Genomic DNA, 13,357 nt, shown 5'->3' on the forward strand with positions numbered 1-13,357 from the left:
ACACAAAAGTGAAGGAGCAAAAGCAACGGCTGTTGGAAGTGGAATCAGAATTGGCCACTTTTAGGGGTGAGGTGGCCCGTGTGCTCCCACAACTAATGGCCGCTAGGGCCGTTAGGGATCAGGCCTTTGGATACAAATATAGGGCTAGCGTGGCTCGCTTGCGCTCTCACTTGCTGGCCAATCCCCAAACTGACTTAAGGTGTTTGGACCTTGACTCCTTCAAACCTGATGAGGTTTCATGCCAATTTGTGGACGCATTAGGAAGCAATACTATGCTCGACGCCTTCTCGTCGGCTCCTTCACCTTCAAAACCTCTGGCGGCTCCACCTTCATAAAGACTTTGCTTCTTTTTACCTTCTTCCTTGTTTCAAATAATATTTTAGAACTCTTTGTTGTGTTTTACTTTCGTAATGGTGGCTCTTGTTTTAGCCTCGTTTTGTAATGTTAGATCTTGGCTTGTCTTTGTTTTGTGATATTAATTCTGACCTTCGTGCTCATTGGCTCCATCACGAGTTTTTAGACTCGACTTTGGTGACTAAGTAAGGCGGTCATGGGGTCTCTTGACCTCAACGCCTGTTTATTGCATCGCGAGTCTTTAGACTCGACTTTAGTGTCTAAGTTAAGGGGTCGTGGGGTCTGTTGACCTCCACGTTCGTTGATTGCACCGCGAGTCTTTGGACTCAACTTTGGTGGCTAAGTAAGGGGGTCGTAGGGTCTGTTGATCTCCACTCTCTTTGATTGCACCGCGAGTCTTTGGACTCAACTTTGATAGCTAAGTAAAGGGGACATGGGGTCTCTTGACTTTCACACCCGTTGATTGCACTGCAAATCTTTGGACTTAACTTTGGTGGCTAAGTAAGGGGGTCGTGGGGTTTGTTGACCTCCACTCCCGTTTATTGCTCCACTAGTCTTTAGACTCAACTTTTGTGGCCAAGTAAGGGGGTCGTGGGGTCTCTTGACCTCCACGCCCGTTGATTGCACCGCGTCTTTGCACTCGACTTTGGTGGCTAAGTAAGGGGGTTGTGGGGTCTCTTGACCTCCATGCCCATTGATTGCACCACGAGTCTTTGGACTCGACTTTGGTGGCTAAGTAAGGGAGTCGTGGAATCTCTTGACCTCGTTGATTGCATCGTGAGTCTTTGGACTCAGCTTTGGTTGCTAAGTAAGGGGATCGTGGGATCTCTTGACCTCCACGCTCGTTGATTTCACCGCGAGTTTTTGGACTCGACTTTGGTGGCTAAGTAAGGGGTCATAGGGTCTGTTGATTTCCACAAACAGCGCCATTGTTAAGGACGTGTTTCACATCACCAACTGCACAGACAACCTGCAACAAATAAGATGGCAGCACTGGGTGCTTGGGGACACTCTGATGCCTAAGTTAGAGAGAAATGTTCTCAGTATATATATATCAAAGTTCTCAAGTGTTATTTATAAGAGTAAGAAGATGCTGATAACGTAACGACTAACTTCAGAGTTTATCAAGGATAACTCTCGAGTTAATCGGTATGATAACTTTCCTAATCCATCAGAGATGTTATCTATTCTTTATGTTATTCACCACGTGGTTAAAGATCTAATCTCTGAGCTTGCAAAGCTAATTCATCTTCTGATGTCTCAAACTTGGATCTTTCAACGCATAGGCTTATTTGCACCAAGGCTCTAAATGTGCCTTCCATCACCTATATACTGATAGTAAACAAACAAAAAAGAGTGGAACAGCTAGCCCAACAACATTTCAACGCCGAGACCACTAGCTATAATAATTCCTAAAAGCCCTTCTTACCTGCCATTCCAGAATGGATCTTCGCGATCATTTCCAGCTCGAGAATCAGAATTTGACCACGCCTCTGTCTCAAACTTGATCTTCCAACGCATAGGCCTATTTGCCCCAAGGCTCTAAATATCCCTTCCATCCCCTATATACTGATAGTAAACAAACAAAAAAGAGTGGAAACATTTCAAAGCCGAGACCACTAGCTATAATACTTCCTGAAAGCCTTCCTTGCCTGCCATTCCAGAAGGGATCTTCGCGATCGTTTCCAGCTCGAGAATCAGAATTTGACCACGCCTCTCCGACATTATTATCAGTTCCACGTGACTGTGCTAAGACGGGCCTTCCAGGGGTCCCATGTGCTGCACCATAATAATCATAACCACCTCCAAGTTTGTCCAGGTCTGGCGCCCATGGATAAACCCACTGTGGACGAGAGGGGTGGTAACAGGCCCCATGCGGCGGCGGCGGTGGCGGCGGATAATAGGCATCTGGTGGCGGATGGTAAGCTCGATAGGACGGGTACTGCATTCCAGGTAGCAAAAAGTGAACTTGCTGTGGGGCAAAAGAGAGAGATTCCTCGGAGAGTTTTTGTAATTCCAGCGATGGATAATGAATCTCATGTGAAGTTTGCTGATCATGAATCACGGGAAACTCAGAACCAGTCCCCATATTATTGTTCTTACCCTTTCCATTCACCTTGCAGGAGAAACTCAAAACGCCATTGGGTCTTCCGTCAGTTGTCCGGACCTGATAACTCACGAACCGGACAACACCAAAGTTAGATTCTTCGATGAGGTCCTTCAAGTGTACATGGACTTCTCCGATGGTCTTGTCTCCAAACATAAGACCTTGATGGCGCACATCAAAATGTATAAAGAGGTGGTCATAATCCTCCAATGATACCTCGTTCAAATCAAAGCGCATCTCGTGATTCCAATCGGGATTCCCATCGCCTTCTAGGTCGTTCGGAGTTCTCTGTTGCTGATTCTGCTCTAGTTTTTTGCTGGGATCATCACTTACAAGCGAGACGAGTGTGTAAGCTGAGAGTTTCTGGAAGAAATTGAATGCTCTCAGATCTTTACAGGACAACACTTTGAGTTCTATGGAGCTCGGTTCCATAGCCAGGGAATCTTTGATTTGATCTTCTTAATCTATAGAATTCGGTCCAGATGCACCGATTTATGCTGTTTGCTGGGAACTCCTTCCTCCTCTATATATATAGATAGAAAAACTCGATTTAATTTGGTCCAAATACATCAATGCTGCGCAAAACCTCTAATTGTGGTGAGCCGGGGATTGAAAAGTTACAAATTCTACTCATCCACCACACATCACACGTAATTTTTTTTATTTTTTTTCTCTTACTAAATATGTATTTTGCAAATAATGAGAATAAAAAATCAATTAATTTAAAAAAATAAAATAAAATAAATAATATTTTAAAAATAAAAATAAATATGATATGTGAAAATGATAAATAGCAAAACTCAAAAGTTAATTGAATTCTGAATAGAGCTTTGCTATTCATCATTCTCACACACTACCCACCACATTTATTTTTATTTTTTTTATTTCTTTTGTTTTTATTTTTTTTAAATTAATTGAATTCTTTTACTCATCATCCATATATCACACATTTGACAAGAGAAAAACAATAAAAATTAAAAAATTATATATAATATGTGGTATAAGAATGATGAGTAGAATTTTTCTTATAAATATTCTAATATTCATACAGAAGGAAAAATAAATAAATAAAAAAAAGATAAATTTCAAGTCGGACAACAGACCCATAAAGACGGTGTGTATTATCATTTTTCATTCTCGACTAATGACAACATGTAGTAGGTAGCTGTAAGGTGTAAGACTATCGGTCCGGACCAAGTGTTCAATCAGGACCGGACCAGACTGATGGTCTTATTAATCAGTATCGGAGTGTATTTTTTTAGACCAAACCAACTATTTTAGACCAGACTGTAGCTATATTTCCAGCAGCTTATTAATAATACAAAGAGAAATGATAAAAGTTACATCTACTTTACAATTTTTCTAAATCTTCAAATAAAATAATATGTTTTGAAATATTTATTTTAGTTTTGATTTTGATTTGTTGTGTTTGAATTTTTAAAAAGATACTATTTTATTGATAAGTTGTAAATAAAATGTAAATAGGTTGTACATGAATATTACTTAACAACCCGACGTTCTTGGAGCCAATATCTTTTTTCTGCGAAAATAAGGAAAAATAATAGGGTTGGGGGCTTACCCAACTCCAAACACCAGGAAGACGATCCTGCATTAGAATTAAACTTCGTAAATATATTTCATTTAATATTTAGGTCACAATAAAAGTCAAACGGTATGTAAATTCTAGATTGCTAATGTAGACAAATGGATATTTCAGTTAAACATTTAATTTTGATACAACGTCCCAACAAAAAATACTCTCCTCTTTCAATTATGTGACAAGTATATACAATACTACAACATATCACAATTTTGAGACGAGGAATTCTGGATAAGTGGTATAATAATGGACCCTAAACAAATTAAGAGTACAAAAAAAAAAAAAAAACTTATGGGGGAGATCAAGACTTGTTGATACTCCTATTACAGGTTATCTGAGAACCCTGCGCTTTTGTCGGTCATTTTTGCAGCATCTTCATCCAGCGAGATCCTAGTCCAACCGGAATTTCTTAAGGACATAATCTTGGCCCGGTCAAACCTACTTCCTCTAAAGCCTGTTATCTTTGATGACACCATGGGCATCACAAGAACTGCGGATGCATTGATTGAATCTTCCCCAATACCTAGTGATAATGCACAAGCACTCTGCAAGAGCACGAGATAAAAAGTCAAATAGCTAATTCTCAAGTCATATTAATCATTCAAAAAGATGCGTTCAAGCCAATTAGCAGCACCTTTGCCTTGGCTATTATATCTGTAATCTTCATCAGCACTACTTGCACAAATGATCTCGCGTCTTTACTATGTGCATCTTCAGAAGGCTCAACCAGCCTAAAACCAGATAAATACACGTCATACATTTGTGAAAAGCACAGTTGAAAACTTCTAAAATTTGCACAATAAATGAACGGATATCCTAAAATAACGAAACACTACTTTTTGATAAGTTACAAGATTGAAACATTACTACAACAGAAACTATTGAAATACTAGAGTACATAATCTTTCTTTTTTTTTTTCTTTTTTTTTTTTTTGTTGATAAGTAGTAGAGTGCAGAATCATATACTGTTAGACTTCACTTTTTCAGTGTTATTATTTAAGACAAACTGTCCCTATTTTACTTTTGCAACATGGATGCAAGAAAGCAAAAGTATCTAAATGATAGTTTGACAACCTTGAATTAGGTAAGATCAGTTCTATAAGTAATCATGTTCTCATTCTCCTCTATTTCAAACCCAAAAGGAATATAGATCGTTGGAAAACCAAAGGTTCCATAAATTCACAGAATGTTTCTGCAGGTCAAATAAAGCATCATACCTATCCACTTCTGTTGAAATGCTTGAAGACACCACAGAAACTAAAGATGAATTATCTTTGCCGTCGCTACCTGGAAATTTTCAGAATAAGTCCCCCCATCTTTACTTTTCTAGATTAAAATCAACAACTACCACGACCATATAACCTTTTGATTCATCAGGTGCCAGCAAAGAAATGCCTATGAAGACAGACATCATTCCAAGTATGAACATTGTTGTCCTTAGTGCATCAAATACCTGTTTTGGGGAACAGAGGATAAAGAATGCAATAAATCTTTAATCACCAATTTTTATTTTTGATAAGTAAAAAAAAAAAGATGCCCATACAAAAAAATTGGCACATCAAAAGCATCAATTGCCAGTACTTTATGTCTATACGTATCACTCATCTAATGAGGCATTCTCCAGACAGTCAAACTGATGGAAGCTGATTAGCATGCATGAAGAATGCCATTCAATAATAGGTATTAGAATTTCTCAAATGAAAGATATATAACCAACAGGTTTCCTATGGAACCATTTCAGAGATGTCTCAGGATGAAATCCAATTCATGGAGAGGGGAAGATGAGGCATAATGAGCACTCCCAAGAATACCACCAATCAGAATGTTGAGTTTTAAAAACATCAACAACACATAAATATCTCACTTTCGCCACACAAACACACACAGGTTGAGCATGGCTCATTGTTCAAGCACATAAGCTAATTTAGAAAGAGGGAGAGAGAGACAGAGACAGAGAGAACCTGATATTCTTGAAAGTATATGAATCCTGTACAAATGGAGAAGAAAGTCCAAGCAATCTGAAACATGGGAACAATAAGAATTGCATCGAACAGAGACAATCCTTCATTTAACCTTGTCATCTGCATTAGTTGGAGAAACAGAGTGTGAATTCATCTAGAAGTTGGAAGCAACAATCGTCTAAATAAATTTGAACCACTAAAATATTTTGAAAACAAGGAGGGAAGAAAGGAGTTCTGTTATAGTTTTTACCCAGAATCCAGCTGTACTAAGAAATAAAAGAAGCATGGAGTACGTGAACCAGCCGTGTAATTGATAACCACTATACATCGCCAATCGTAACAGATTAGAACTGGAAAGAGAAAGAATTCAAGTTAGAAAAAAAGGAACTGCACAATTTTATTAGTCGTCTCAGAAGGGCGATAATGTCCAAGGTAACTGACTTACAGAGATTTTGCAAATAATACTGAGCATGATCCTACAGCACCTGAAACTATAGCATAGGAAAAAGGAAGCAGCATATGCCAAAATGGTCTAAGGTCATGCCCAGAAACGGTAAGCATAAGCTCTCCTCTCCTGTATAAAACATGTTGATCATAAAAAGGGTAGATGCTTGGTGACATTTGGATCAAGTAAATCAATAAAGATACATAACAACAGCGGAGCAGTCAGCTCTCAAGTGCTCACCGGTAGATGGAGTGATGTAAGGTAACAATGACGATCAAAATCACACAGTAAAGAAGGAATGTAATGTTGCTGTATTTCTCCGCCAACTGTTCTGGTGTATAAACTGAAATGGAGAAATATAGCCAGACTTCAATTCCTTTATTTTTCTGTCAACACTATCTGATGTATGTGAGATGTCCTTCAAGGCTCCTTTTTCCCTTCTCTTCCTCTTTCTTTTTCTATCTTTTCTATCCATTCTTGAATATTTATGGCTGCTACTTCTTACCACAGTTAGAAGCACAAAAAATATAACATTATCTATTCAAACTTAACTTAGTCAAGTTACCAGTGGAAGCAGGAAACTTCCATATTTTTCCTGTTCGAATAAATAACACTGCATCTAAAACCATAAGCTTTTAGATTATGATCTAAAATTCGCCATTTATCAATTGAGTAAGTTCATCGTTATACATAAGGTTTACTTCCAACTAATACAACTTAGGCCACCACTATTACAGTATAGTCTTTAACGATTAAGATAGATATAGATTGTTTGCTAATGAACATCAGCCAGAACGTGTTTCTTGTTTTAAAAAATAGCACGAATACACATGAACTTCTTTTTTGGGCTCTCTCTCAATGTGATGGAGATATGCAATTAGTTTGAAGGGAATTTTGGGTTCTAGATAAGCATACTAAATATGATCTTCCCAAAAACATTAGAATAAATTGAGTAGATCAACTTGAGTACAGATGAGAGAGATCATTGGGCCCATTCAGGTAGGGTTAACCTAGCTAATTTGTGCTCGAACTAATTTTCGGGCAAAATGCTGGATCATATAACGTAGCTTCCTGGGTATAACACACATCTTGCAACAGTAGTGCTCAAGTACTTGACACTAATTAATTAAAAAAACATGGTTCGGAAAATATGTGCGGCATAGGGCAGAATGCATTAATTAAAGAGACAGATGTCTCAAAGCGAGTAACATACCAGGTGACTGATGGTTGCCAAAAGCAACAAGAAAAATGTTTCCTAGGACAATAAAAGCCGTGGCAACAAGTATACTGCAAAAGGAGCAACATTAATGAGATTGAGATTAAATAGCATAATAATGCGACGTGCTGTGTGCTCATTCTGAAAGTAAGTCCTCACTTCAGATTTTTACATACTTGACAGTGACCATTTTGTTCAACACAAAATAAGCAAATGCAATATTGGACACAAATTGAATAGATCCCAGGGCCGCAAGAAGAGACTGCATCAGAAGGGAAAAAATTAGAAAGAACAGAGAATTCTAGTTGCCAAACACAATTATACTTTCGAATCTCACAAAGCATGTACTGGTCACTGAAAAAAAGTAAAATAAATTCATGCAGTTTGGAATAACTACAAATTTTAAGACAATGAGACGAGGATTTTTTTATGGGTAGTCGAAAATTTTATTGACAAGAACAATAAGAATAGCCCGTGAATTTTTTTTATAAGTACATGGAGCGTACACAAGGGAAAGCACCTAATTAAGAAATAGAATCAAATACAAGGAAATCACAGAAGCTTAGTCCATGAAAATATATAAGAATTTCCCAAGCAATAAAGTATTGAAGAAAAAACTTTGAAGTTTATTCATTGTCCATTCATGGGAGCCATCTTTCATACTGCCATGATCTGGGACTGCCATATCAGTATCTCCAATTTGCAAGAAGGTCTACCAACCTTATAGACAATGGGATCACCTCGTCTCAACCTACAAAAGCTACTAAAGAAATCCGCTGGGGTGTCATTCACTGATATAGAAAAATGGACTGTGAAGATACAATGCACTATCCAAGAGTACCATTTCTCCCCAAATTCACATCTCCCAGGCAGATAATGCAGGAAGTCCCAATTAACATGATTGTAGGCCTACTCCATATATAGCTTGCAAAGCACCCCTAGTTTAGGCCTACTATCCAGGCATTCATTTACAATAAGGAACAACTCTAATATTTGTCTACCTCTAACATACGCATTCTAGAGCTTCGATGTAATCTTCTTCATTACTGCACTCAGCAGATTAGCAACGACTTTGATAGGACAATAACCTTTAAAATCCATATCCCCGATTGTTTTAGGAATGAGTGCTATAAAAGTGGCACTTAACGTTTTTCTCAAACGCGTAGTTTGAAAAAAACTCTGGAAATACCTTCATGATATCATCTTTTAACACATCCCAACAAGATTGAAAGAATGCTAGAGTAAATCCATCCAGGCATGTTGTTGCATCACTAAGCCACACTTCTTATCACTCAGGAAACCTTCATCTCTTCAAAGGCCTCTCAAGCCACGACTTGTTGTTGGTCTGTGGTCTCAAATGCCAATCCATCCAGGTTTGGCCTCTGTGCGAACCACTCAGAGAGAGAGAGTGTTGGTAATACTGTACAATATGATCCTTGATCTCACCTATTGATCCAAGGATACTACACCATCAACTATAAGCATCTAAATAGCATTGTTTCTCCTATGCAAGTTAGCCACTCGATGCAAAATTTTGTGCAGTTATCTCCCTCCCTTAACCATAGAAACCTTCATTTCTACCTCCATGATAACCCTCCCATTAAAGTAACCTTTTCCAATTTTGAGGACGAATTCTTAATTTCTATAGTTCAGAAAGTGCTTTATCCTCTTTCACACCTCCAAATTCACACACTTCCAATTTCTCCACCACTCTTATCCCACATAGCAAAACTCCACCGGCTGCCCCTTTGGATGGTAAATACGAAATAGGTTCACACCACATGATGGCACCCCCACAAACTCCAAATATTGCTTCTAGAGATCATTTCTAGCTTTGTTTCCTACAAGCAAACAATATCACCTTCCAATGCATCGTAACATTTCAAATTAGCATCTTGGCTATCATAGGATATCCAACACAACCCTCCCCCTAGTTCTACCATGACTTGAACTCCCCTCTCTTGCATCGTAATAAATAGACCAAGTACATATTTGTAATTCTCTTTTTTTTTTTATCAGTGCACATTTGTAATTCTCTATTCCTTGCTCAATTTGGTTAGAGAGTCTACCCCTAGATGGGAATATCTCACCTCAATGGCAATGAGTAAACCCATCCACAAATTGAACTTCCAGTCCCTCACACGATATCCCCACACAAGTTTGAATCTCCTTCACTTTTTGTCATACCCATTCCAATGACATTTCTTTCAAAGGTAAAATAAAATTTTATTAAATCAAATGAATGGGCGTAGCCTAAGTACACAAGAGGCATACAAGAAGAAACACCTAGATAGATAGAGAAACAAGAAAATAATAAAAGTTAGCACCATTGAAATCAATGACAGAGGACCCTAAGAATAAAGTATTGCAAAAAGAATCTTTTGAGATCTTCCAAAGAGCTTTCTCTATCTTCAAAGCTTTGGTTATTCCCATTCTAATGACATATATAAGTTGTATTTTCATTTTTAGGACAAAGAATTTAGACAGATGATCCTCCCCTACATTTGCATCTCCACCTTGCTGGCTCCACTTAATAACACTACTTGGGTCCACCGTGACCCCATGAGAAATATGTTCCCCTCCTCTAGTCACCAATGACCACCCAAAGCCTTGGGTCTTGTCACTCACAGTTGTTAAATATAGAACCATCTATCCTCTTCACAACATCATCAAAAGCCAATGTCACATCACCAATGTCCCCCTACATCCCACTCATGACCTCCTCCGAAGGCCCACACTCCTCAAGAGTAATTTGGTGTGTACACAACCAATTCTTCGCAAGCTCAAAGCTCTCTAAACTGGGTTTCATATTCAAGAGCAGAGTATAATAGGCTCGAGGTGCTTGACAACTTGGAATAAGTCCAAGTGTGATTACCTCAATTTTCTCCATCTTTGGCAAAGGTACTAATGATGATACGCATTACCAATCCTTTCTATGTCACCCATGACTGAGGCAGTGCTACTGTCAGCATCGTTGCGAGAAGACCTTATGTAGAACCTGTTTCGAAAATCAAAGACCCAAAATACCATTTAACCTACCACTTAGAGGTGGACCTGGTAGTGTTTGTTGTTGAGCCAAGTCCAGTTTTATGTTTTCCTTTCTCGTGCTTATTGGGTTTAAGCCCATATCTCTTTCTTGGACCTATTGTTCTTTCTTTTAGCATAACCTATGGGCTCCTTCATCATTTGTTGCACCGGTTTGTTGTACCAAGCTCGAATCCACCAGCCTCAATGAACAGATTACAACTCCTTTCATTTCAATCAACCAATTTTGCAAACCTTTAGAACATGCTCCCTTCCCTTTCTACTATGTTGGCTTCGAGAACACCACCACCATCCTTTCTTGCATGAACTTTGGTTTGTGAACAACAGGAGGGTCAAACTTCCGCAACATTGGCCAGTGTCTATTCTCAATGGATATTTCCCTCACGTTACTACCCATTTATCCCCTCTTAGGATTTTGGGTCACTTAGAGTTGTCCCGATCCAACCAATGTTAGCACTTCATTACCAGGTTTGCTCCTATTAGGCAACCACCAACTTTCTTATTCATGCCTTTGATTTCCAAAACACCTTTATTACCCTTATTATTGACGGCATGCAAGCTAGTTGCCAAATTTTTGCCCAATGCTAAAACCACGGTGACATTCATGCCCAATACTAGAACAGAGACTTTATGCAGCTCCTCTTTAATTGCTTTTCCAGCCACTCTTTAATGGCTCAAGAAAGGCTCAGCCACATTTAGGCTATACTCCAAAAGGACTAGTCAAGTTTACAATTAGAGTACATTGGAATCATTATAAACGGTTTGAACTTCTCCCTCCCAAGCAATGTGGGATTGCATTCACCATCAATCTACACACAAACCAGGGTATTACAATCACCCCCTTAAATCCCAAACATACTTTTCAAACATTCCATATAGGAGGCACCGCTCAAGCCCCACATTTTTGGTTGGGTCTAACTCTGAAACCATTTGTAATGCCCCAAGAAAGGTTCAAGCCACATCCGGCCCTATGCTTCAAAAAGACTAGTCAAAGTTACAACTGGGACAACTCATAATAATTATAAAGGGGTTGAACTTCTCCCATACAAGCAATGTGGCTCCCATTCACCACATTCGTATACATAATTCAGGATATTGCACCCTCCTCTCCAACTCTTCCAGTATAACAATGAATCCACGCCTCCCTCCACCATCATATTCTTTTTTTAATAAGAAAAAATTATTAATCCTCATAATTAGGCAAGGCCTCAAGTACACAAGTAGTATACCACCATCATATTCTTCTAGCGCCATATAGCGATCATATCCATTAGAGCATCATGGCACGATGAAGGCTTTATTTCAATGCGTGGGTTTTGACAAACTCCTTTCTTCTCTTCGATTGGGCACATTCTTCCACCATAGCTGCAAACCTCCCACACTGGTTCTACCAAAGTACGCATCCTTCACCACCTTCCTACTCTCATTGATGCATAAAGCATAAGCACCCTCCACCAAGAACTCAAATGGATTCAAAACTACCACCAATTTTTCGTGAGGCCCATAACACAAACACAAACCGGGACACTAATAATGACACCCTTTCTGGAAGAGAGAAAGGAGAAGAGGAGTTATCTCTAATGAAAATCATAAGAAATAGCCATCGAGAGAGGAGAGAAGAGAGAAAAGACAGGCAGAGAAAAATATAAAATCAGTACTGACCTGAGCGGCATATCCAAAGGAAATGAAATTAAGGCAATTTCCAAGAAGGAAAAATAAAATTCCTGCAAAATAGGAATTTCTGTATCTTTTCATACTGAAAGCACGAAAAAAAAAAACCATACAGAATTAAGAGGATTGACAATAGATTTTACCAACTCTCCAAGTGTGAAAGTATATAATAGGCTTCAAAGGAAGCTTTCCACTTGTTCCGTCACTTTCTAGCACAGAATGCCTCTCTCTCTACAAGTATATGCTCAGACTCATCAATAGGTTACAACATAGTGCGAAGATTAATACAATGGTGGAAAATCCTTACCTCATTATGACCTAATTTAAGAAGGTTGGTTCCAAAGTTGATAGCAATGCTTCCAAAAAGGTTAATGAAGGCTCCAATGATCCACTCCCCATGGTTTAAAAGATGTGAAGCCGTGAAGGAGATCCCACAAGCAGTTCAAAACCGAATCTGCAGCTTCCCTTTAGTGAATATGAACCATCACATTCGAGTGAAAGAAATCCCAAAAAACTGATGCTTAGTCATGCACGAATTGATTAGACCACAGAGTTCTTTTATAAGCTAGCATCTGGATAAGAATTGCAATGATATTGTGGGTGATTTTGCCAGTACAGATTATGTATTTCTGAAAAAAATTAAGACGTTTCCAAAGATTGCACACCGATTGCTAGAAATAATCCGACATAATCCAATCCTCATCCCATATCAATTAACTTCAAATGGAATCAAGATGCAGCCGTATGATTGAAAGCTAGAGCACAGCCACAGTTATCCCAAAGATGTGACCGCAGATTAGACGGCAGCAGTAATATTGAGGTGAGATGGTTACAAGAAAGAAATTTAAGGAGAAAAAGACTTCAAATTATTGGAGATGATTATGGAAACAAAAGGAGAGAAAAGAGGAACCAAAATAGCTTGCTAGTTGAGATGAGATCCTATAGTAGCACCAATGGT

The 13,357-nt window shown here is 38.6% G+C and overlaps 2 protein-coding genes across 3 annotated transcripts; both read right to left on the minus strand.

Annotated features, from left to right (window-relative positions):
- Positions 1 to 1,609: 1,609 nt before the first annotated feature.
- LOC121251685 (protein SRC2 homolog) lies at positions 1,610 to 3,008 on the minus strand. Of its 2 annotated transcripts, none has more exons than XM_041151001.1 (2): positions 2,069 to 3,008; positions 1,610 to 1,845 (listed from the first exon to the last, which is right to left on the minus strand). In XM_041151001.1, exons 1-2 carry the CDS (start codon positions 2,891 to 2,893, stop codon positions 1,780 to 1,782), a joined length of 891 nt encoding a protein of 296 aa, XP_041006935.1. In that variant the 5' UTR covers positions 2,894 to 3,008; the 3' UTR covers positions 1,610 to 1,779. The 2 variants fall into 2 exon arrangements, with proteins under 2 accessions (XP_041006935.1, XP_041006934.1); XM_041151000.1 differs by having other exon boundaries at positions 1,610 to 1,916; positions 2,007 to 3,008.
- Positions 3,009 to 4,136: 1,128 nt separating this feature from the next.
- LOC121251686 (probable magnesium transporter NIPA8) lies at positions 4,137 to 12,841 on the minus strand (the record flags this gene model as incomplete). Its single annotated transcript, XM_041151002.1, has 13 exons — positions 4,137 to 4,606; positions 4,696 to 4,792; positions 5,279 to 5,348; positions 5,424 to 5,514; positions 6,023 to 6,142; positions 6,273 to 6,372; positions 6,468 to 6,596; positions 6,708 to 6,810; positions 7,681 to 7,754; positions 7,860 to 7,945; positions 12,391 to 12,452; positions 12,543 to 12,630; positions 12,707 to 12,841. Coding segments are annotated over 13 exons (1,377 nt in total), but the record flags the coding sequence as incomplete, so codon positions are not given.
- Between the last annotated feature and the right edge of the window lie 516 nt (positions 12,842 to 13,357).

Source organism: Juglans microcarpa x Juglans regia, chromosome 2S (assembly GCF_004785595.1).
Source record: "Juglans microcarpa x Juglans regia isolate MS1-56 chromosome 2S, Jm3101_v1.0, whole genome shotgun sequence".
Classification (NCBI taxonomy): Eukaryota; Viridiplantae; Streptophyta; class Magnoliopsida; order Fagales; family Juglandaceae; genus Juglans; species Juglans microcarpa x Juglans regia.